Source organism: Eucyclogobius newberryi, unplaced genomic scaffold (assembly GCF_026437365.1).
Source record: "Eucyclogobius newberryi isolate DKJ021-1_F unplaced genomic scaffold, fEucNew1.0.hap1 SCAF_15, whole genome shotgun sequence".
In the NCBI taxonomy this organism is placed as follows: Eukaryota; Metazoa; Chordata; class Actinopteri; order Gobiiformes; family Gobiidae; genus Eucyclogobius; species Eucyclogobius newberryi.
Genome location: NW_027315779.1, coordinates 5,306,941 through 5,331,912, shown reverse-complemented (window position 1 = coordinate 5,331,912; position 24,972 = coordinate 5,306,941). Strand labels below are relative to the sequence as shown.

The 24,972-nt window shown below is 44.6% G+C and overlaps 1 protein-coding gene across 5 annotated transcripts; it reads right to left on the bottom strand.

Annotated features, from left to right (window-relative positions):
* Nucleotides 1–562: 562 nt before the first annotated feature.
* On the bottom strand, nt 563–18,776 carry mntb (MAX network transcriptional repressor b). Of its 5 annotated transcripts, none has more exons than XM_072445799.1 (6): nt 18,417–18,776; nt 13,407–13,929; nt 13,277–13,318; nt 12,015–12,153; nt 2,992–3,184; nt 563–2,132 (listed from the first exon to the last, which is right to left on the bottom strand). In XM_072445799.1, exons 1-6 carry the CDS (start codon nt 18,487–18,489, stop codon nt 1,330–1,332), a joined length of 1,773 nt encoding a protein of 590 aa, XP_072301900.1. In that variant the 5' UTR covers nt 18,490–18,776; the 3' UTR covers nt 563–1,329. The 5 variants fall into 5 exon arrangements, with proteins under 5 accessions (XP_072301900.1, XP_072301899.1, XP_072301902.1 ...); XM_072445798.1 differs by having other exon boundaries at nt 563–2,135; nt 18,417–18,771; XM_072445801.1 differs by having other exon boundaries at nt 563–2,135; nt 13,437–13,929; nt 18,417–18,769.
* Between the last annotated feature and the right edge of the window lie 6,196 nt (nt 18,777–24,972).

Genomic DNA, 24,972 nt, shown 5'->3' with positions numbered 1-24,972 from the left:
CTGTGAGCCGTAAACACAAACACATTTTCTTTCAGTTAAATCGTCAGCAGTGCAAAGTCCACGTTTTACTCACACTGGCACTTCCGTGTCATAACTCACAGAGCACCGTGTGTTAAACAAACAGAAAGCAGCATAAATAGTGCCCCAAACGGCTTCTTTAACTCCTAATAATAACTTTTAATATAATAATGATGGAAAATAATATAAAAGTTAAGCGAATGTTTGTCCTAGATACATATAAATGAACTGGGTTGTCATCTTTTTGGAGTATATCAAATTATTCATGAATTGATTTGTTTGGTTTTCCTTTCTTTTTTAATGCCATTTCAGTTTTTATTACTTAAACCAAAAAACACACTTCGAAATCATCATTGAAGACAATAATTGCTTGATGTAAAAAAAAATAAAAAAAAGTTTTAACGACCCGTTGAAAATACTCGCAGTAACTTATTGTGTGTTTGATCCGTGTTGTTGTGGCACCACTGAGCTGCTTTGTGTCATTACTGTGTCATTACTGTGTCATTACTGTGTCATTCAAACAAAAGGTGTCCCATAAAACCAGTTTTCATTTCATTGCCTTCAGTGAGTGGACGAGGAGTTAAGGTACATCCTTGATGCCTGAGTGAGAAGGGAGCTTATTGTGTTAGTGCTTTAGGAAAGGAAAGACAAAAGCAACAAAAATACAATATACAAGTGCATCTGTGGAAAAGACTACGTGGCTCAGAACTTATAAATAAATAATATACTATCGATGATGACAGAGCCAGATTCAGCGTTCATAGTTGGGGTGTTATATTGTACTAAATAACCACTTTTCACAAATAATAACTGACTTACTGCTGAGGATGACGAGATTATTTGGTTCGTTAGTAATTGTGATTATTCCAGTAACAATATAAAACGTAAGACCTAAAAAAAAAACGTTATTGAGAGAATTTTTGAAGCAAGTCATTTCAATTCAACTTTGTGCCGTTTTATGATCCGTCTGTTTATTTATGTTGCATTAACTTTACTTTATAGTTTAGGAAGTTTGATCTCCCGAGTACCAGAGGCATTCTGATTATTATTATTAATATTATTAGACGAGATGAACCTGAATGAAGAATGTCTGTGTCGACAATCATGAATAACTGTAAAATATTGAACCACTTTTCCACAATCACATCATTTTGTCGATGCACCTGTATATCTTCCTAAACATTGGCTGGAGGTTTGACCCGTCGCCGTGTTCAGATATAATGGTCTATTTTGTCCCATTACTGTCGCCTAAATGTTTCTGTGGAGTGTGAAAAACGTTTGCTTTCGCCGCCGTGTCAGTCTTCTGTTCATTCAGGCGAGTTTGAGCGTGCTGACGGGAAAGGTGGGCATAGTAACCATAGTGACCGGGTTCAGAACAGCTGCTTGTCCCACCAGCTGAGGGTGCGGCGCCAAAACGGCCGTGGGCTTCCCTAAGGTCTGGTTCCCCTGGCTGACCACGGTGGCGCCGTTTACCTGAGCGCCGGCGTTGGCCTGGGCGCTGGCCTGGACGTGGGGCAGCGTGTGGTGGGTGAACGTGTGGGTGATGTGCCCCACCATCGCCGCCTGCGACACGGCCACGCCCTGCGGGTACAGAGTCGGGAGGTGGGACTGCAGCTGCGCCCCTATGTGAGCCACCGGGTGCACCGTGATGTGTCCGATTTGCTGCGCCGTGATGGGCTGGTGGGCGGCGGTGGCGGCCGCGAGCGCTTGCGGGGTCGCGGCGGGGGCGGGCCCTGGCGACGGCGCGATGTGAGTCAGGTGTTTGTGATTGGTGGGCATGGCGTGGTTGACCGCCTGGATGACGGACGCGTGGGAGACGGCGGCGTGGGCGATGACCGTGGGCTGGACCTGCACGGCGGCGGTTTGGATGGGGTGGGCCGCGGTGATCACGGGCGCCGAGGGGGCGGGGGCGATGGGCTGCGGGGCGGAGGAGACCGTGGGCGTGGTCAGGACCCCCGACAAAGGCAGAGCGGCGTGTTGGATGGACAGGTGAGGGGCGAGCAGCGTCTGGGCCTGGAGGATCTGAGGCGGAGCTGGTTTGATGAGCGTCGTCGAGGCGATAGGAGGAGGGGGCGGGACGTCGTCGTCGATGTCCAGGTCAAAGTTCTCCTCTCCTTCTGAAAGAGCAAAACGAAAAGCTCATTCCAGGGATATGGAGTCTTCAAAGGTTTTTATTTTATTTTGTAATTGTGTGAATTCTTAACGAGAAAAACGTCTCCAAATTGACCGACTCCAGAGTGAACGTTTTGTGCTTTGGAAAACTAAAGTAACAGAACAACCTACAAACCAGAGAGAAAGACCCCACTTTGGGAATCTGACCCCAACCCTTTGTTTTTAATCCTTATTGAACGCATCTCTTACCTGGAGATGATTCTTGGTCCCGGTTTAGTCTCAGTTTAGTCTCAGTTTAGTCTCAGTTTAGTCTCAGTTTAGTCTCAGTTTAGTCTCAGTTTAGTCTCAGTTTAGTCTCAGTTTAGTCCCGGTTTGGTCTCGGTTTAGTCTCGGTTTAGTCTCGGTTTAGTCTCGGTTTAGTCCTGGTTTGGTCCCGGTTTGGTCCCGGTTTGGTCCCGGTTTGGTCCCGGTTTAGTCTCAGTTTAGTCCTAGTCCCAGTTTAGTCTCAGTTTAGTCTCAGTTTGGTCTCAGTTTAGTCTCGGTTTGGTCCCGGTTTGGTCCCGGTTTAGTCCCGGTTTAGCTCTCGTCAGGACCTGATCCAGCCCGAATATAACGTTGATTTGTTTGATTTTGGTTTACAGCTTGTTTTGATCGACTTTCTTGTTTTTTTCCCATGGTTTAGACAGGAAATGTTTAATATTGTCTCATGTTATACTTAATAAGGGCGTCTTACCCTCTATGAAAGAGATATAGAAATATAGAATTAGTCATTCCCGTTTCTCACTACACAAGACAATTCTAACCCTTAAATCCTAACTTTGATGACGTCTCCGGTATGGAATAAGTGGTCGTTCCCTTCACCTGAGGCGGTGGAGGTGGAGGCCTGGTCGTCCTCCGGCGTGATGATTTGCCGCAGCACTCTGTCGATCTCCACCACGTCCATGTTCTGACTCAGCTCGTTCTTCAGCTCGGCCAATCGCTGCTGCGTCGCGATCTTTTCCCGCGCCAACCGCTCCATCTCGTGCTCGTACTCCTTCTCTTTGCGCTTCAGGGTCTGCGGAGAGGACACAGACGAGAACGTTTTCAAAAAGGGCGGCGGTCAAAACATTCGGCAACTGTACGTGTTTGTATGAGCCGGAATGAAAGATCAGAACAATCGGTAATTCAAACTCTGAAAATGCTTCCTGTAAACGGGAAGCAGAAACCCATAAATGTTCTAATGTCCCGTCTGCGTCTTTGAATAATAGGACACGTACCATTAGGCCACAGAAAGCCCTCTGTTGAAATTAACCATTCATCATCACGACTAATGCATTTTGCCGCTTCGCTGTTTAATAAATATTATGACCTGGGTTAGACCTGGTTTAGACCTGGTTTAGACCTGGTTTAGACCTGGTTTAGACCTGGGTTAGACCTGGGTTAGACCTGGGTTAGACCTGGGTTAGACCTGGGTTAGACCTGGGTTAGACCTGGTTTAGTCCTGGTTTAGACCTGGTTTAGACCTGGGTTAGACCTGGGTTAGACCTGGGTTAGACCTGGGTTAGACCTGGGTTAGACCTGGGTTAGACCTGGTTTAGTCCTGGTTTAGACCTGGTTTAGACCTGGGTTAGACCTGGGTTAGACCTGGTTTAGAGTTCCTTCTGAACATCACTCACATCGGTGAGGTTTTGCTGAAAAAAAAAAGATACCCAACATTGGTCTGGTAAACATTTCTTAATGTAGTATATCAGGGCAAAATTGAAGGTACCCAAAAACGGCCAAAAAAGCTCCGGACCCCGAAGGGTTAAAGCACAGCACACATATGCCAGTGTCACGAGTTCAAATCCCGACTGACAATTTACTGCACGTCTTCCCCTCTCTCTCTCATTCCCCATTTCACCCCGTCCTCCCCAGACTCAAAAAGCATACGGGCCACAAAATGTACAAACAGACTTCATTTTTCTCACAGGCGTTTTATTATTTTTTCGTATATATATATTTCATGTGTTTGTTTATTTGGAGCCAGAGCTGCACCACTACACTGGCCACGTCCCCCTCTCCCACTTCACGCTGCACAATAGAGGTACACAGAGTCCACTTTTGGTTTCCGGAGCAGCGTTGATGAATGCAAATGTAAGCAGGTCTAAAAAGGCTATCGCCCCGTCCCCTTCCTGGGCAAACGGCTCGTGTTCTGGGGTCAGAAACGTTCACATAATCACAGCTGATGTCAGGGGATTACTAACCTCACCGTCACCCATGAGTCAACAAGTTATTTCACAGATCCAGTTTTTCTTATCTGGCCTAGTTTTTGTATGATCCAAGTGCTTAAGAGTTTGGTCCTGGTTTGAGTCTGGTGTAGTCCTTGGTGTAGTCCTGGTGTAGTCCTGGTGTAGTCCTTGGTGTAGTCCTGGTGTAGTCCTGGTGTAGTCCTGGTGTAGTCCTGGTGTAGTCCTGGTGTAGTCCTTGGTGTAGTCCTGGTGTAGTCCTGGTGTAGTCCTGGTGTAGTCCTGGTGTAGTCCTTGGTGTAGTCCTTGGTGTAGTCCTTGGTGTAGTCCTGGTGTAGTCCTGGTGTAGTCCTGGTGTAGTCCCTGGTGTAGTCCCTGGTGTAGTCCCTGGTGTAGTCCCTGGTGTAGTCCCTGGTGTAGTCCTGGTGTAGTCCTTGGTGTAGTCCTTGGTGTAGTCCTTGGTGTAGTCCTTGGTGTAGTCCTTGGTGTAGTCCTTGGTGTAGTCCTGGTGTAGTCCTGGTGTAGTCCTTGGTGTAGTCCTGGTGTAGTCCTGGTGTAGTCCTGGTGTAGTCCTTGGTGTAGTCCTGGTGTAGTCCCTGGTGTAGTCCCTGGTGTAGTCCCTGGTGTAGTCCTGGTGTAGTCCTGGTGTAGTCCTGGTGTAGTCCTTGGTGTAGTCCTTGGTGTAGTCCTTGGTATAGTCCTTGGTATAGTCCTTGGTGTAGTCCTTGGTGTAGTCCTTGGTGTAGTCCTGGTGTAGTCCTGGTGTAGTCCTTGGTGTAGTCCTTGGTGTAGTCCCTGGTGTAGTCCCTGGTGTAGTCCCTGGTGTAGTCCTGGTGTAGTCCTTGGTGTAGTCCCTGGTGTAGTCCCTGGTGTAGTCCCTGGTGTAGTCCTGGTGTAGTCCTGGTGTAGTCCTGGTGTAGTCCTTGGTGTAGTCCTTGGTGTAGTTCTGGGTGTAGTTCCTGGTGTAGTCCTGGTGTAGTTCTGGGTGTAGTCCTGGTGTAGTTCTGGGTGTAGTTCTGGGTGTAGTTCTGGGTGTAGTCCTTGTATGGGCCTTGTGTGGGCCTGGTTTAGTACTAGTTTAGCCCCGGTTTGGTCCTGGTTCGATCCTAGGCTAGACCTACTGTAGTCCTCCTAGTGCAGGCCTGCTAGTGTACGAAGTCCAAATTTGGTTGTGGTTTTGTTCATTTTTGGTTCCGGTTAAGTCCCAGTTAAGTCCCGGTTTAGACCTGGACTACAACGCTGGATTAGAGGGTTCGCTTTCACTTTCTATTTGGGCAAAACTCTATGGTAACACGCCCTGAGCTCATAACCTGCTCCAGACCAGGTTAACGACGACTCTTTGACCAATCAGGAACGAGAATCCATCGACCAAAAGAGCGACGGGTGTGAGAGAGAAGCGAGGGAAAATGAGGAAACACATAAGCGACAGTGCGTATCTTTCATATCTCAATGCACAGATTTATAAAGACGAGGAATTATATTTAAATAAATAACAATAAGTTTATGCAGGTGATTTCAAGAGTGAATCTTTAACCACACTGCATTACATTACACATGCTTTTAAAATGCACGGAATGATCACGTGTCGAGTCCACTTATTTCATTGTTTTAGACCTCGTTTTAGATTATGATTGACAGTTCCTGAAGTGTGCTGCACTGTCCTGCTACATTGTTCTGATTGTTATTATTGGAACAAAGACGCAGTTGACGCCTAATAAGTAATCCATAATAATCCATTATACAATCTTAAAATTCGTCTTTATTCTTGCCTTTTGACCCTCATTCAAAGTCTATTATTGTCACACAAAGGTCCTCGCAGCGTCACATATTTCCCCTCCGTCCCTTTAACCAGGACAATACTGTGGTAACGTGAATTGGAGGAAGTCGGCCGTCAGTTGCAGCACAGATTTCCCGACGCCAACTCACAGTGACCCAGTTTTAGTCCAGGTCAGCTGACACATGAGCGACAGGATAAGAATATTAACACAGATTACAAGGCGGGACTGAACGAGGAGGAAGCGAGGGTGAGGGCTGAAGGGGCGAAATATAACCCCTGATGTTTGCAGGAACCTCCATCCATTTGGAGAAATCAAAAGATCATGAAAAGTAAAAGTTCACTGGGGGGAATGAAGTATAACCACAGCAAAGGATGTGAGGATCTTAAAGGATGAAAGTGAGGAATGATTGAAAGGAAGTAGTTGCAATTCCATTTAATGTTTCACTCATAATCATAAAATAAACTAGAAGCAGAAGTATGAAGAGGCTTTATATCAACATTATATTCACATTACAAATAGTATAGAAAGCTCAACGCCTCTGTCTTTTACAACACAAAAATGTAGCTTATTATATTTTTGATAAAACAACATAAGATATTTGGTAATACCCTGATACTTTGCACATGTAACATTTTCAGAATCAACTTGCCAGAATCCCAAATGCCGGAAAACAGGATTGAGTGCCAGATTTGAGCATGTGGGGCGCGTGATCCTACTACCGGACGCTCCCTTCACTGAGCAAAGCTGTTTACAGTCAGAGCTGCACGTGACCACGCCGCATGCACGGCCAGAGTCCTCAACACGATGACCTCACTGCTCTCTCCCCCTGAACCTGCTCAAAACACCCGCATTCTCACATGATCAATAGCGTTTACATTTAGAGTTAGATATATATAGTGAGGCGCGTGGTTATGTAGCCATTCAGTCTACGTTGATCCTGTTTTACCGGTCAATTGATACGGTAATAGTATGTGCCCTCAATAGGCAACGGTGAAGGTAGAATCAGGGCAGTGGCTGTAATTCAGGGAATCAAAAAGCATTTCATGTTTCGGCTCCAAATGGTACAAACACAAGCTTCAGAAACACCACTCGAGTAAGAAAGTTCGGATCCAAAAGCTGAAAACCACCTTCAACACATCATTTCCTCCGGCTCTTTGTGTACATTATTCATTAAACCTGACATAACAACAAAAAATCGCCATTTTCAGGTTGTTTGTGGCCCTCTGCTCCGTATAAGTTTCAAAATGCGGCCCTCGGTGAAAAAAGTTTAGACACCACTGGACTAAAGAGTTCACATACCCATTGTTTTTGATATTGACTAGTATTTCATATTTTTACTTGATGTGAATGGAAGAGTCTCGCTGGAGAAAAGGACGTTTGGTGGACAGTCCGTGTGTGAACAGTGCGTGTCCTGCTCCTTTAACCAACGCTTCTTCATTAAAACTAGATAAACGTCTCTCGGAATATGCCACCGAGAGACAAAAACTCCAGTGACGACGGAACAAGCTGCTCAGCCGTATATTTAGGGGGATGGCCTCCTTCTTTGAGCACATAACGTTGCTGAACACGCAGAAATTATCCAGCGGGAATTGCTTGTTTAATTATATCCAGGTGGCGACTTTCTTTGCCTCTGTAGTTTACCGTCGAGCGCGAGCAGTTCACCCCATTTCCTCTTTATAAACGCTTCTACGGCGGCCCAATACCAAAATAATAGCTGGTCACTTAGAGCCGGGGCCAGCAGGTGGCCAATGTCTGTATACAATGATTGTGCGTATGTTTGTCTGCAATTACTGTAAATAACTCCCACACGACCAGAAAAAAAGTGGCGAGTAACTTTTCTTGTGGGAGCAGACCGCCTTCAATGAAAACCACCGCCACCTGCTGCCTGTTGCTATGGTAACGGGCGAGGACACGCGGCGAGACGTGAGCGGAGGAGAGAGAGGAGACGTAAAGCGAAAGGAGGGGCAGGAAAGCCATGAGTAAGTTTAAAAATAAGACATCAAAACTCAGGAGGTTTGGAGGAGAAAAGCCACGTAACGCTGAGTAATTCAATGTGCGATGCTTTTGTTTAGCCCATTTCCTTGTGGATTTTTAAATATGTAATACTTGTTTTCATTTATCCACTCTTAAAAAAACTGTTCATCCAAAGATACTATTATTTCTGAATTAACATAAGGCTCACCGGACTTTTTTCTTGGTCGTGAAATCCGACAGGGAACGTTTATTTCCCCCTTTTTATTACTTACTAGAATAAAAGGGAGACCAAGCTAGTACTGTGGCAGGTTAATCGAATATCAAATGTCATTAATTAATTTGGAAATTGAATAATTGTTAACTTGTCTTTCCACAGACTCCAAACATATTAGGAGCTGAGAAAATAAGTTTTATGGCTCAGACAGAGCTGTAAATGCGTCAAAATGTCACAGGAAGTGTGTACATTTAGCTGTACATTTAGCTGTACATTGTGAGCTCCACCAGGCGGCTCCACTTCAGCTTCATCTGGGTCAAATATCCTACAAATCAGAGGCCTCGCGCGTTCTCAACAACTAATCAATTAAATTAAAAAAAAGTGAGTGCAAGGTTAATCAATTAGCATATAAATAATCTCTAGACCAATGCCAGCAATCTGATATAATTATTATATTATATCACGTTATACAGCAGCAGGTCATGTTTTCCCTTCAATAACTGTGCATCTCCAGCGCCCGTAAAACTGTCACGGATGAAAATAAATGTTTCAAATGAAAACAATCTAATGTAATATATGTCCTACACACTTCCCCCTCGTTATCACCATGGCAACACGGTGAGTGCCTCCAACTCCGGGGGACGGCAGCGGCCTGAACAAAACGTACTTCTCTTCTCTCGTCCTTCGGTGCTCCCTCTCCCGCCTCCCTCGCCTCCCCCGCCTGTCACAATTTAAAGGCGCAGAGCCGAGCTGTGTCAGGCGCACGCTGGCCATGTGCTCCGCTTGCACATGGAGCCGGGGGAGGGAGGGGGAGGCAGAGGGAGGCAGAGCGGGCCAGGCTCACCAAACAGCAGGTGAAATAAGGGTACAGAGCCACTGCGCCGCACAGTTAACATTCAGGGGCGGTTTCAGGACAGCATCGGGCGAACGGAAAAGGCCACAACAGTTAAAACGCACAACTTTATGATGAAAAGTACTGGTTTGGTTTTGGGTGAGGTGTGTGTGTAATATGTGGTTATTTACATATTCAATGCTCTACCTGCTACATCCTGTCCAGTAACATTACAGATGCTTCTGCAGCATTGCCTTTAGTTGAGCTGTCTAGACTTTTATCATTTACTTTAAAAGGAGGCACCTGTTTGTCGTCATGGAGAGGTTATTGCTTTTGTTTGCATTTTGGTTTATGTTTCACAATATGGCATCGCTTTACAAGTGATTTTATTGCTGAAAAATAAAATTGAGCCTCCAGCTCGTCTTACTGTGGATCATTTCAGGCAATGCGAGAGAAGTAGTACATTTGCAAATTTCAACATAAAAAAAGAAGTGCAAGGGGAAGGCAGAAAATCCAAAGGGGTAAATAGATAAGAAAAAACACTTCAGCCACACTCCGGCTCAAGAGTCAAGACAATGTTTACAGTCTTTGTCCGGGCCATGAATTGGCTGGATTTAAACCTGGACTGTATTTTAGGTCATAAAGACAATCAAATACAACACAGAAGGCCTCTCATGTCCATATCTCAACCATCAAATCTACCGTACTTTTCGGACTATAAGCCTCTACTTTTTCCCACGCTTTGACCTCTGCGGTTATTACAATGGTGCATCTGATTTATGGATTTTACTGGCTAACAGCCACCGAGGGGCGCTCTAGCAGGAAGTGCAAGCGTTTGACACACTGTAAAAGACCACGTCAGTGGACAGTGGTCATTGTGCAGGGGACACGTTGTGTTCTCGATATATTATGGGCTTCAAATCGCTGTGTGTTTAATTCTAGTCAGACTCATATTCACGAGTGAGTCTAATGAGGAAGTGAATCTAGACGCGGCTGAACACAAAGACACGCAGAGCGCAGACATGCGATACACGGCGGTCTGCAGTTTAGAACTTGAAATTAAACTTTCTTGGCCCGACCTGCCCCGCGGGTCAAAACACAACCTGTGCATCACTACAATGGACCATATTTCTGTGTAAATAACTCATGTTACAATGTAACACTCACACACTTACAATGTAACGGCACCTGCCGTTTATTGACGGGTGCTGCCCGGTTATGTACCTTTTATATTTTCTTCGTAAATGTCGTGTGCATGACTTTTTATTGTTTATTCAGGAGCGCTGTATAAAAGTGCTAAAAGTGGTACGTTTCAGGGTTCAGATTAAGGATTATCACTTGTACAGCAGCAGCTGCTAAACAATCCGTTAATTTTTCGAAATTTGTATAGCAATTTCATAAGTGCATAGCAAAACACGAAAGTGACTAACAATCAATATTTTCCATTGATATAACACGATCATTTATTTAAATGTATTTGTAAACATTCTATTAAAGAAAACTCTTAACAAACTAACTTTTAAACACTTTTTTTTAAAATATTTAAATAAAACTTGCAAATAAAATTAATTGTTGAACAAATTAATCAACACAAAGTCAGATGGCCTTATTTACAACTTTCTTCCATATCATCATCAATCAGATGACTATTTGCAGGAGTCTCATTTACATTTACAAGGTTGCTGTGGCGTCCATCATGGTGTATTTTATGTGTTATTCAAATTGTACCGCTCTATTTGACGTTCCATTCAATTTTTCGTTTTTCTAAATGATGACGGTCCCTAAGTACTCTCGTCACCGCTCTGGCTGCACATTTGATGACGGTCCCAAAGCACTCGTCTCGGCTCAGGCTGCATATTCGGATCAGTGTAATTCGCTGCGCCCAAAATACGCATCCGAATGTTAAAAACGAGGTTGTGTCACTTGGCAGTGTAAATATTAATATTTTGGCATGTGAATGATCTGCAAAGACTTTTGTGTTTAGGAGCTATCGACCTCGGAAGTCTGAATCTGTGACGCTAACTTTATCGCACGTGGCTCCTCCCACTTTCAGACTCTGATCTGAGACAGCAGCGGGACTCGTCATGTCAACACATCGTCCTACGTGTGTCATGACGTTATTGACGATCGATTGACGAGTGATCAGTACTTTTAGGCGCTTTGGTTATACAATTGAACACACATTTTTGTATCGCAAAAGCTGCGATTCAAAAGCACTTTTTTTCTGACGAATGCATCGCATTTGAGAGAAATTGCGTCGCATTTTGCGATGCGATACCGCTTATTCTGAACCCTGCGTTTGGAAATGTTCTCTCTGCAGCATATACTCCCAAGGTACTGCGAAAAGTAGCTGTCAGTATCAGTTTGAACCACTCCTCCCTCCCACCCCACGGCCTATTTTTGCTCCGAAAGCTCAATCTATGTTGAATATTTACAAAGAATCACCGCAGTGAGATTCAGACTGTGCTCACTGCATTTTAATTTTGCCAAAATTACACCGTCTCGTATCTATGAAAACTCACAACTTAAACCTCCATCTTTAGGCCATGTAAACAGTATCATCCTTACTTTCTTACTACAATAGAAATAGTTACATTTCCCACACCTTGACTTTCCACTTCCTTCCTGCACTGAGGCTTAAAAATGCTTAAAAACTCTGATATTTAGTGCACTTGGTCATCTAACACTTGACATGTTTATCTGGCCCCAAGAAGAGCCTAACAAGATTAAGAGATCGCAACAAGCATTGCCCATAATTACATTGGAAAGAAGCATCGTTCAGGGCAGATTCTGAGAAACGTAGAGACATTGTACAAGATGTGTCCTAAAATCACCTCTCATCAGATTTACAGAGTCTTAATGTCTGAAGAATAATGTCCTACCTGAATGTAGCGTAGTGCGCTGCGGAGGACACTGAGATTCGAGGTCTTCTTTTCGTCAACGTTTGGTACATTCTTCTTCAGAGTCTCGAAACACTCCTTTAGATGTGCTCGTCTAAAAAGAGAGATGGACAACCTATCCCTTATCCAAAAGATACAGAAAGTATATGGGAATTATCAACAACATATCATGAAAACTACAGGTGGGGATGAAGCCATTTTACAAGTGGACAAACTAGGATTTACATAACATCACTAATTATAATCAAGAAAATAAAGAGCTGGCTTAAAACTGGTGGAAGAAGCACAGTTTGTAATTACATTCCAGCCACAATCTTTAAGTGCCGTTAGCATTAGATTTTTCGGCATTTTCCTCCACTCTTACCATTCAGTTTTCAGTAGAGATGCACCAATTGCAAAATTCTTGGCCGATACCAATTTCCGTTTTTTAAGGAGGTCTGACCTGCCAAAACCGTTTTTTCCTATACAGATTTTCTATCTAGCCACTGATTTTCCCACTAACTACCCAGTATTATATATATATATAAATATGAAAAAGGTGCATGTATACAGGACACACGTTTTATAATCCATCCATCCATTTCTACCGCTTGTTCCCTTTCAGGGTCGTATAAAATGTAATTTATTATGTGGAAAGATAGAAAATTAATAACTAAGATATATATATATATATATATAGGAACAAAAAGGAGCGTCATCTGATTGGCTGCTGCGCCGCCTCGCCGCAGAAAAGTTGAACAAATCTGAACTTTTCTGCAGCGAACAATTTTAACGCCTTGAAGCTTATACGCCTGTCGAAGTGTCTAGAGCGGAAAACGCCAAAACGCCCCCTACGCGCCGCGCTCCACGCTGAAAAAGCAGGAATCGCGCTGCGGAAAACGCAGGTGGTGTTCGACTCGCGTTTACATAGACTTTGAATGTAAACTGGACGCTTTGGCCGCCGCACTCTGAATGAGTCTTGTAGTTTTTAGCTGTTTTGCTCTGGGCGCGTTGAGCTGCTACGCACCACGCATGCGGGTCAGTTTGATCGGCCGATTGGACATAAAACCGGCTGTTTTAATCGGCGGCCGATTGATCGGTGCATCTCTAGTTTTCAGTATGAAACATGAGTATATCACAATATTTATTTACAGGCGAGTTTTAGCACATTCCTGAAACTTTAATCTATTTTGTTATTGAGAATGCAAAAAACACATTGAGATTTTAAATGTTGTCAATATTGCCCGCTGCTGATTAAAACACACCTATTTTTCTCCAGCTTGTTGTGCACTTCTCTGGTTCCCGCTCTGCAGAGAAAGCGGGAAACACACATATAAATAAATATACTTCCGAGTACACGGTGATTGGAGTCCCACTGACAGGACACAGACTGACCCTCCTGGCCTCCTCGTGGCATCGACCAACCTCATATCGTCCATGGGCACGCCGTTGGGTCGCTGCTGCTGTAGTGCGGGCTGCATCTGGTGTGACACTAGGGGGTGCTGTGACGCCGGCCCGTTCATGGAGTAGGGGATATGGACGTGGGGCTTCCCGCACGCGATGGGGGTGGGCTCCACCTTCACCTGTGTCGCGCAGAGCAGATGTCGGTGGTTCTGCTGCGGCGGCGAGCAGGGCTTTTTGGTCGGCGGCGACGAGGTGCTGAGGGGCGTGGCAGCCGCGGCGATGGGCATGGTCTGCGGCAGAGGCGGGACGGAGGGGGTTGCCGTGACGACCGGCACCATGGGGATGACGGCGATGGGCACATGAGCTGCCAGAGACGGGGGCCCGGCGGAGGTGGGGGAGTGGTTCTGCAGTTTTGAGTCATCGCTCCAGGTGATGTGGCCCGCTCTGATTGGCAGATCGATGCGGATCGTCTCCGCCTCCTTTTTGATGACGCCTTTGTCTTTACGGTCATCGTCTGCGAAAAATAGAAAAGGGGCATTGAATTAAAAAAACGTAAGACCATGTTGTTTGCTATAGCAACTAACAATCTGTATACCGTATTTTCGGGACAATACGTTGCACCATTTTTCATAGTTTTGGCCGGGGTGCGACTTATATACTTATACTCTGGAGCGACTTATGTGATATTATTTGTTATTTTCACACTTGCAACCAAATTTCATACTCCAGTGCGACTTGGCTGGTGCGACTTATACTCCGGAACTATAGTCCGGAAAATACGGTAATGGCCAAAATCCTCAAAACTAGGACTAGATCCTGCCAAGAACCTCACGAGACGATACACATCTCGATACACGATTAGTGATGATTGGGGAGTGAACCACGTATCTTTGGGTTAGTGGGCTAAAAGTAAAAGTGAAAGCGCCTGTAGCTGGGCAGAAAACTGGAGTTAATATAAAAATCTAATGATTAACTCTGACAAGAGATGGGGGGGGGGTGAGACTTATTAATGAAAGTAATTAGTGCTCATTATGCAGCAGGAGCCACAGAGAGATTCAATCACACAGGAAGCAGTCAATGTAGAGCCCGGATAAAACAATCACATCTTTGTTCACTTTTTTACAACGAAATCTCAACAGAACAGAGCTCGGTACGATTGCAACTGAATATCACATTGCGACGCGAGTCTTTTTTCTACATTTTTAACACAGTGACTCATTTGTATGTTGACAATAACTCCATAATAAGTCTATTTAAATATGCTTTTATCCCTCCTCTGATGATGACCTGTCACTGTCACACTTGCCCTGGTTTAGTCCTGGTTCGAGCACACTTTAATCCTGATGTAGACCTGGTTTGGTTCTGTTCAAGTCCTGGTCTAGTCCAGGCTTAACGCAATGTTTAGTTTCAATTTGAGTTTGGTGAGTGAATGTGGAAGTGTAAACCCTTAACGTCAGTCTGACGAAGAGGGGAAAGTACAAGAAGTACTTTTAGCAGGAGAAGGTGATAAAATCTTCAAATGTAAACCAGAACGTGTAAGAACTACCTGTATACATATGGATATATACAGCAAGTGTTTTTGGGGTTGTCAGTTTGTTTTAAATCATATCCAGCTGTAAATATACTCTGCATATTATGTAGGGCTAAAACAAGTTAATCGATTGATCGCAACTTGTCGATTAATGAGAAAATCGTCAACAAATTTCGCAATCGAATAATGGTTATCTGGACAAACTTCAAAGCATGTACCGTATTTTCCGGACTATAAGTCGCACCGGCCAAAAATATATATATATATATATATATATATGTTGCACTGGACTATGAAGTGCGGTTCCAAGTGTGAAATTAACACATAATATCACATATAAGTCGCTCCGGAGTATAAGTATATAAGTATAAATATGAGTATAAGTCGCACCATGGCTAAAACTATGAAAAAAGGTGCAACTTATAGTCCGGAAAATACGGTATGTGCCAAGAAAGGTTTTTAGGGCTTAGGCAGAATTACACCAAAATGACACAAGAAACATATACATTTAACTCTTTTTAATGAAAAATCTATCTATATTTAACAACATGTCACGAAAGCACGTCTTTGGGTCAAATTTGCTGAAAAATCTCTCCACTCTCATCACAAGTGACTAATCGATTGGTCGAAAGATGAATTACAAGATCATGCGCTAAGATCTAAATGACTGTTAGTTGCAGGCCTAATATTTTTGCGCCATTTAAAAAGATCAGAGCAACATTCTACATCTTCATTAAATACAGTACATACAGACAAACACAGATGATGTCACGTCATCTGGCCGACTCGAACCGCGTTGTGAAAGAACCGAAGCGTTTCGAGAGCTGGACGCCTAACGCAGTCCAATCACCACCAGCGCACGACCCCGAGGCGTGAACTCTCGACACGCCGTGGTTTATTGCCCGTTCAAGTCTCTTCTAGTCTTATAACCTGTGCAGACGCAGGCCCGATACGGAGGAGCGAGCCGGGGGGCTGTTCCGGGTACAGTGGGCGCCATTTCCCCCGGCGACCGTCTCGTGACTGGACTGCGGCGGTACAGAATGTGCCCTCGACCCCGGGCGATACGTCAGCGCCCCCCGGACCAACGGGAGGAGCGGCCTGAGGAGCAGGTGGGTTCTGGCGAGCGGGCACCATGACAACAGATGGATAAAAGTAACACAGAAAGCGCAAAAAAAAAAAAAAAGGAAGCGGCGAGAGGTGGGCAATGGACGCCGCACTAATGCTGCCAAAAGGGTTGAAGAACATTTGAAAAAAAGCGTGAACTTGAGTGGCATTTTTTAAACAATATAAAAAGGTGATGGCTCTGCACTTTTGGGTTTAATTATACAGCGACAGTCCAGAGTACATCCGCTCGGGCAATACTTGAACATCAACCAACACATTTACAACGCGTAATGTAGCTTCTTGGCATGGGACCATATCGAAATGTTGTGTCACGAATCACGATCCTGTCCAAACTACTTACAATTAACCATAATAATTCGGTGACAGTCTAGACAGGTTATGTGAGGTTAATATCATGACGAAGTTGCATGTGTAAAAAATAAATACAGAATTCGCTTTGTCATATGGGAAAACTACGATCTAGGAGTTTTTTTCAGTTTTGCAATGCATCATCTTTGTTGGCGATAATCATAATCACACTTTTTAATCACTGTAAATACAAATTGTTGTTTGTTGAACCATCCCTAATTGTAGCAATGTCTGACGAATTGCAAAAGATCGGATTATCCTTACACAGAGAGTCCAGGAAAAAGATTAATTGATTATTTTTTGTCAATACTGCCCACTTGATCCAAAGCGTGTGGAAAGTCCTCGGTTACCATGGAAACAACGACATTAAAGGCAGAAGATCCCAGGGATTCCTCAAAGCCACTTCGACACGCCGCAGTCCCAAACTGGTGCATTACACACACTCGCGCCACATGCTTCAGTGTTAGGTAACGTCTGTGGTCTCTAGAAGCGCTCGGATGACATCATCACACCTACGTCTGTCCCACCCACAGTGACAATAATCCTTAGAGATCTGATCCTCCGAACGGGGCGATTTGGTCAAACTATGGCCAGACAACACTGCTCCTTTAAAGAGTCCCGAGTTGTGTTTTAAGCAGAGGAAATGACCTAAACGACAGCATGCACAAAGACAATTAACAGCACTGTTTGACTTTATTAGACAATTAATAGTGCTCCGAGTACGTACAAATAAAGTTCGGCGTGTTGAAGCTGCAGAGTGTAAAAACTGTAACTGGACTCAGACTGAGCCTCCTGACCCAGTGGCGAGTCCAATTGGGTTTCCAGGCTCATACAGAGCACATCCATGCTCCAGATTGTAAGTATTACATAACTGCAGCTTGGAGCGGCTGAGCTGGGGGGGGGGGGCTGGCCTACTTCTGCCCCCCTCCACGAGCCTGGCCCGCCATCACCGCGCTCACTGGGAGACGCAGGGAGGAGACTGCCGTGATCTTTGTGCGTGTGTGGGTGCGGGTGCGGGAGACGCGGAGGGAGGGTGGGGGGGAGGCCGACTGCACGTGGTGCTGTGGGCGGGACATAGCACGCGGTATGCAGGGGGGAGGGGTAAAGTGCTTGACACGTCATCAAAGAGCACAAACACAGAATGACCCCCCCTCGGTCGTCACATAGCGCAGATCCCAGTCATAATCATCTTTGGCTTCATTAAGACGCAGACGGATGTTTGAGCGTGAGCGCGCGCGCGACACCGTGAGCGGCTCGTGGGGTGTGCGCGACGTCCCGCCCCGGTGTGTGTCACAAGATATGTCTCTGAGCAATGTCAGGGCATTATGTAAAGAGCAGCCTCCGCTCGCCACCGCCCTGCCGCCGCTCGACGCGCAAAACTCAACCGAATCCAAACTAAAAGGCTCCGAGAGCGAAGCGCGGGTGGAACTGGCCTGTGAAGTCTGCGGTGTGCGGCGGTTACAGCCATTTTTGAAATTAACGTGCGGACTTCACGCTAGTTACAATAGTGCAGGGAAAAGTGGATCAAACTGGCTTTCATTTTTCATTAAATCGGTCTTAGGCAAGTTGGGCTGGATTTGAAAGCCATAATCTGTTGCGCATCAAGTTTGTTTTTTCTAATAAAGACTTCCCCCCTCAACGTGTCTTTATCTGCATTGATCACACTGGCCCCTGCACTACTTTGCGGCTCTGGGGCCAGCGCAGCTGCACAACAAAGATAGTGCACATAAAAGGAGCTGACAGGAACTCCTCAGCCGCGCAAACACGCGCGCGGTGACTCACGGACTCTTGCAATTGTCTTTAACCATCAAGAGTGGACAAAGTCCTCTTCCACAAACAGGCGCGTCTTTTCCTCTCCAAATACCAAACCGGACATTAAGCACCACATTAAAGCGCTCCAACTTGTCCACGCGTGCGCCCCGGCGGCACCGCAGCTCGCCCCGCGCGCTCCGGGGGGACGCGGGGTGAAAGAGGGGGACGCTGCGGGCTCCACTCACCACGTGCGGTCTGTTGTTGCTGGGCTTGCCATTCCAGGAACCTGGCCGCCTCCAGAAGTGTGTCGATGCTCATTGCGCGTAAATGCTCAGCGCCGCGACCGCCGCCGGTGCCTGGGACGGAGGCGGAAAAGGAGCGAGCCTGGCGGGTTTGTCCGCGAGGAAGGGCCGGTCAGTCCCTCGCGCCTGGACGTCCCGTGTCTGGGGGAACAACACGAGCGGGTTTGAACAGCGCGGAGCGAAAGGCAGATCCTCGCATACGTAAAAAATAGGATTGCAACAAGATGGCGATGCGAGCACGGGAATACACACAACAAGGCGAGTCGTGTTCTCCCGAGGCCCGCCCCCTGCGCCGTGGCTCCGCCCCCTTACTACGGGCTGCGCCGAAACCCGGAGAAAGCACACGTCCCACTGTGCCGGGACGGGACGCGGGCTCGTGGGGACGCGTGTGCCGTGTGTATCCGCGCTGTCACAATGACCTTCCCTAAAGCAGTGTCTTTGTTCTGTTTTGTACTGACATGACGCACAGAGCACGCGTGTGAGCCGCAGCACGCGTGTGGAGCTCTCCCCGCGTCACCACGCGCACTTTCACCGCTTTCAGCAAACAGCCCGGGCCTTTCAGTCGCACACGAGACACACAGAGGGTTTTAAGTCTTTGCTCTGTGTCTAAGACTGTAGTTTATACTATCTGAACACCGTTTCTTCTCAAACTTACCTCACAAATGCACTGTAAATGTAAAAAACAGGTCAGTGTCTTCTGCACCGCAGCACAGTCCAGTCCGATCCTGTCCCTGGTTTTGGAGACAACCACGAGCCCGCAGCGCATGAAGTCCGATGAGGCAGCCGAGAGCCAATCAGCGTCCAGAACAACAAGGCATGGTGCTGGTCCACATGGGCACCCGCCCGGCCCGGGCCAGCCTCATTTGCATGGCGAGAGCGTGACTGGCCACCCCGTTGTCTCGAGATCCACGCTGTCAGTCAAAGCGAGGGGCGGGACTTAAGCAGTAAACTCATTTTTTATTCTATGCTTTTGACCAGGAAGAAGAGGAAAGATGCTCTTAAATGTCCCTATTTGATTAGGTTTGCAAACTTTGATCAGTCTGTGTCCTAATCTTTATGCTCTGTACATTTATGTGGTTTCACTTTCCATTTGACTGTTGTTACAAATGCAGAAATGTCACCAGGGCAGGCCTCACTAATGTCACTTAAGAAGGGGGCATCGTTTTCTATAATTCTAAAGACTAAAGTCTAAAGACTAAAGTCTAAAGAATAAATAATACAAAGCCTAAAGAATTAAGTCAGAGAGAGATGAATTAACAAGAGTAAAGTCTGGAGAATGAAGTCTAAAGTCTAACTAGTGGGTGGCGGTATTGTAACACTTGGATACCAACCGCCATAAAACACTAAAGAAGAAGAATTTTAAACAATGTCACTATAATGATATATAATATACGGTATTCAATTACTGCAGTAAATACTATTGGTGGGTTTCACCGACAATATATACCTGTCTGTTTTGTGATTTTAAAGCCAGAATTGAAACCCAAAATTCGATTATACTGGACATAATCAGCAGCAGTATATGAAGAAAGGCTTTTATCTATGTAATCTATATGTAATCTATATGGAGGTGTGTGTTGCATGGAGACAGCTTGTGATTGGATGTCACTTGGTCATGGTTCCACAGGGGTTGTGGGTCTTAGCTAACAACAGTAACTAAATGTGCACCTGCATTCAATGTGTGATCAAAAAAGTAGGTAAAAAATACTCTAATTACAAATAATCTTACAGAAAAAAGATAAAAAATATAAAAACACTATAACTGCGATCAAGCTGGTCGATATGGGAAAAAGGGTCACACATTTCCTGAACTTTATTTTTACACAATGCACCTTTATTAGATGAAATTGTATTTGTATTTATTTGTTTGTTCATTTATTTATTTTATTCAATACTTAAAGTAGAAAAGTGTACAGGATATTAATACTGTCAAAGCAAAGGAAAAATGGGAAGTAGCTAAATATTTAAAAAAAAACAGTAATATATGTATTTATTTATTTTATTTATTTTATTTATTTTATTTATTTTATTTATTTTATTTATTTTATTTATTTTATTTATTTTATTTGACAGGGACAATGCAATCATACATAGTTACAAAACAAAGCTTGTAGCCGATGTGATGCATACAAAATTTATAAGGTTTTGTGATTCTAAAAATGATCTCTGGATGTAGTATGTGTCTGCAACAGGCTAAAGCAGCGTGGCAGATGAGGGGAGGAAGAGGAGGAGGAGGAGGAGGAGGAGGAGGAGGAGGAGGAGGAGGAGGGAGAGAGTCAGAGCACATGGTTTGCACATGAGCTTCAGTGTGGAGGGGAAATAAGAGAAAAGAGAGTGGTCTGAATGTACAGAGGAGACAGATAGCGCAGCTGGGAGGGTCTGACCTACATATACATGACAAGTGCTGCATCATTAGAGCATCAACACACAACAGCCAATCCATGCAAAGCTCTGTACTTTAGCGCGATCATGTGAAGAATATGAGATGATGCAGAAGAGGCCGAGGACACTTCATAATGCAAAAAAACTGAGTGAACTTTCTGGCACTGGAGAGGTCGAACTATTACAAGAAACATGATTAAACTGATTGTATTCTTTGTTAGATACAATTATATTCAATAATTACAATGAACACGCTCCCAAAAATCTATTTCAAAATGAATGTTCATTTGAGCAGGATCAGTACTTTAGTTGTATTTTTTGTAGCTCTTATAGCTGCATTTAGCTTCTTCTCAACATCAAAATGTTTTCGAGCAATTGTCAAGTTTTACTCTTTTGATGAGGTAATCAGAAGCAAATTCATATAATGGTGATTGTTTTATATGCATTGTGTGTTGCCTTACCTCACTTCACCCTAATAGACTTAAACCTATTGGCATGTGTGATATTAATAAGTCTATAATAATAATGTGCATTTGAATAAATTAGGCTAAAGAGCCATTTTCTAGTCAATATTTTTGCCCAATACAGTCTAAAAACAATTTTCCCTTCATCACAAAGTGTAAATTATAAATTCCAATCAAATTAACAATTTATCCATCCATCTTCTGCTCATCCGGGGCCGGGTCGCGGGGGCCGCCGCCTAGCAGGGATTCCCAGACTTCTCTTCACCCCAGACACTTCCTCCAGCTCCTCCGGGATCCCGAGGCGTTCCCATGCTGAGAGACATAATCCCTCCAGCGTGTCCTGAGTCTTCAGGGGACATGCCCGGAGCACCTCCCCAGGGAGGCGTCCAGGAGGCATCCAGAGTGGCTGGCTCAGCTCGACGTGGAGGAGCAGCGGCTCTACTCCGAGCTCCTCCCGTGTGACCGAGCTCCTCACCCTATCTCTAAGGGACGAAAGTATGTAAAATACAATTATCTGATATCACTGACCTGTATCTGAGTGGTTTTAGTAATTTGCCAACCCCATGATATTTCATATGTTGTGATATTCTGTGTGTTCTACGTCTTTGTGAATGTGCACACTTTAAAGGGTTAATTAAGTGGCGGGATATTTAAATGGAAAATGATATAGTGAGATTTAGGTGGACAGTGGACATTTGTACTAAGAAATTGTTAGGACTGCATTGTCTTACTTTTACTTCTACTTGAGTAATAGTTGACAATGTAACAGTTAAGTAAGTCTTCAAGTAACAAAAAGCTGTTTGTTGACAATATGAAATTATTTTAACATTCGTGTTTCTTGCACCACTTCTTTTGTTTTGTTTTTGGTCTATCCTGTGGAAATACCACATCTTGTGCATTATTTAATGTTTTGTCATGTACATTAAATGAGTCCTATATACATCACATTCATACACTTACTCGAGTCTTATAATCGAGTAGTTTCCCCAAATGCTTTTTTTTTGTGTTTTATTATTTATTTAATAATTTCTCGGCCAATACTTTGCACTTCAATAGAGCAATATTGTTCTGAAGTAACATCACACTTGCTTTAAACTGAAAACTGAAAACGCTATCAAAGAGTGCACACGCTTTTTTGCTCGTTCCGCTTGCTATCGCTGCTTTCCTTATTTATTTTGCTTTTTAATCAGTTTTTGTCTTCCAAACATTTTTGCTTTAGACTTTTTCAAGTAAACCAAGGATTTTAAGAACATTTTTCCAGTTTTAACGACATATCTGACGCCAGCGACATGTCCGGGAGAAGAAGTGAGAAAGACTGTGAACGCTGTCGGAAATATCAACAAGAAATTAATGAGCTGAAAACACGGATATTTGTTTTGGAATCTGAAAAAGTTCTTCACGATACCATTCCTGTGTCAACCGACGGTAAGAAGAGGACACTTTTTACAAGAAAAACTGCTACTTTCAACCTAAACCGCAGTGACTCTGTGTCGTTTCCAAAACTGTCTAAAAACCAGAAAGACCAGGCTGTTTCTTGGAACAAACTTGGAGCAAAGCCTAAACGATACAAAGATAACGTGAAGTCACCTAAAATACAGCTCACCAACAGATTTTTACCACTTTCAGAGATGAAATTAAATGAAAAAAGGAAAGATGACGTGGCCAAAATACAGCGAGGAGGATCTGTGCCAGGAGCCAAGGTCAAGATTGTTTTAGTTGGGGACGGCGCGATAAGTCACATGACGCATGAAAAGATAAACACACATTCTTTTCCAAGCACCACTGTTTCTGAGATAACGTCACTCCTTCCAAATATTATGGCTAAGCATGGCGGAGCTAAACAGCTGATTGTGCACGTGGGTGCAGTGGACATGCGGCGGGAACAGACTGAAGTTTTGAAAAAAGATTTCTTGAAGTTATTCGACGTGCTTGATAAAATGGAAATCAAAACTTTCATAAGTGGACCTCTGCCGGCTTCTTCAGCTGAACACATGGCTGTCCAAAGAGTGTACCCCTAGAGGACTACACTACATTGAGAACTTCTATCTATTCTGGAAACGAGAGGACCTGTTTAAGAGAAATGGCCCCCACCTATGCAGAGGTGGAGTGAGGGTGCTGACAGAGAACCTGCTCCACGCTCTGAGGCATTGGACTGGGCCTGGACAGGGTCCTGAGCAGATAGTTAGAGAAGAGAGGAATGAGAGAAGAATTCCTGCTCCATCAGCCAGAGACCGAGCCAATGTTTCAACATCAAAAGCACCACAACCTCAGCCTCCACCAAAGGATTCATCAGCAGCTGCTCCACCACCACCAGCAAAGGATTCAGCTCCAGCTGCTCCACATTCACCTCCACCGCCTCCAGCAAAGGAACAATCTTCAAAGGCCTTGGACCCATCTGTGACAAGCCCAACAACATCCCTGTCATCGCCCTTGCCTTCACACCAGCCCTGGGTTCCCCCTGCAACATCTACTCCCACTAAAGATTCATCATTCTCCTTCTCATCTCCACTCTCACCCATGGGCCTTCCCAGCCATTTTGAAAGTCTGATCAAATCAGGCATTAAGATGGCTCCACTCACGCCCAATATAGCAAGGGCTATGCCGACTACACCAACAAAAGCCCCACCACCCATCCCCCCTCGCCTCTCACCTGGTCCCAAACTCTCCTTGGCTACAAAAGCCCCACCACCCATCCAACCTCGACCTGGTATCTCCCATAGCTAGGATGCACTGGGTCTCAGCGTTGCCGGGACTTATTGTCACATTAAAAATCAAACCAACCCGGGGCCCTATGTAAAAAGAGCCCCCCCCTAGTGCTATTTCTGTAGTCACATCATCACACAGATGGAAAAACAAAATGCGAGTCAGGCCCAATCTGAGAAATGTGATTCATATTCCCTGTGAAAAGATAAAGCCCAGTCCCACTGAAACTAGTCTGAAACTTGCTGTGCAAAATGTCAGATCCTTATGTAACAAATCTCTCTTAATTAATAATTTTATTTCCTCTTATAATCTTGATTTTATGTTTTTAACTGAAACGTGGCTTGACAAAAACACAAGAAATGTAGTTCTGATAGAATCTGCTCCACCCAACTTTAAGTTTGAATCTGAAACACGAGAAAACAAAAAAGGGGGTGGAGTCTGTGCTGTCTTTAGAGATGAAATAATTACCCGCAGGTTGTCTTTTGGGGTGTTTTCATCATTTGAGTATGTATCCTTTAAAATGGAGCTAAAACGGTCTCCATCCATTCTCTTCATTGTTTTATACAAGCCTCCCCAGCACTGCCAAAGTTTTATTGATGATTTTACTGAGATGCTTTCAGTCATGTGCACAGACTTTGATGGTTTGGTCATTACAGGTGATTTCAATGTGCATGTTGATAATGTTTGTGACAGAAACGCTAAAGAGCTTGATGCTGTCCTTGAAACCTTCAGTCTTACTCAGCATGTGAGAGGCCCCACCCACAGCAAAGGACACGCTCTAGATCTCATAATTACAAAGGGGGTAAATATTTCAAATGTTAATGTGATCGATGTTGCTCTGTCTGATCATTTCTGTGTCTTCTTTGACCTGTCTGTTTCTCCCCAACCTCCGGTTGGTCCTGCAGTTGTTCAGAGGAGACACATAAGTGATGGCACAGGTGCACTGTTTA

Excerpts from the sequence above, each read along its gene's own strand:
- mntb (XM_072445798.1), bottom strand. The coding sequence starts at position 18,489 with ATGAGCATCGACACACTTCTGGAGGCGGCCAGGTTCCTGGAATGGCAA. Across the intron at positions 3,185-12,014 it reads GCGCACTACGCTACATTCAG|ACCCTGAAGCGCAAAGAGAA; the intron begins GTAGGACATTAT and ends TCCTCTCCGCAG. Across the intron at positions 2,136-2,991 it reads CTCCACCTCCACCGCCTCAG|AAGGAGAGGAGAACTTTGAC; the intron begins GTGAAGGGAACG and ends TTGCTCTTTCAG.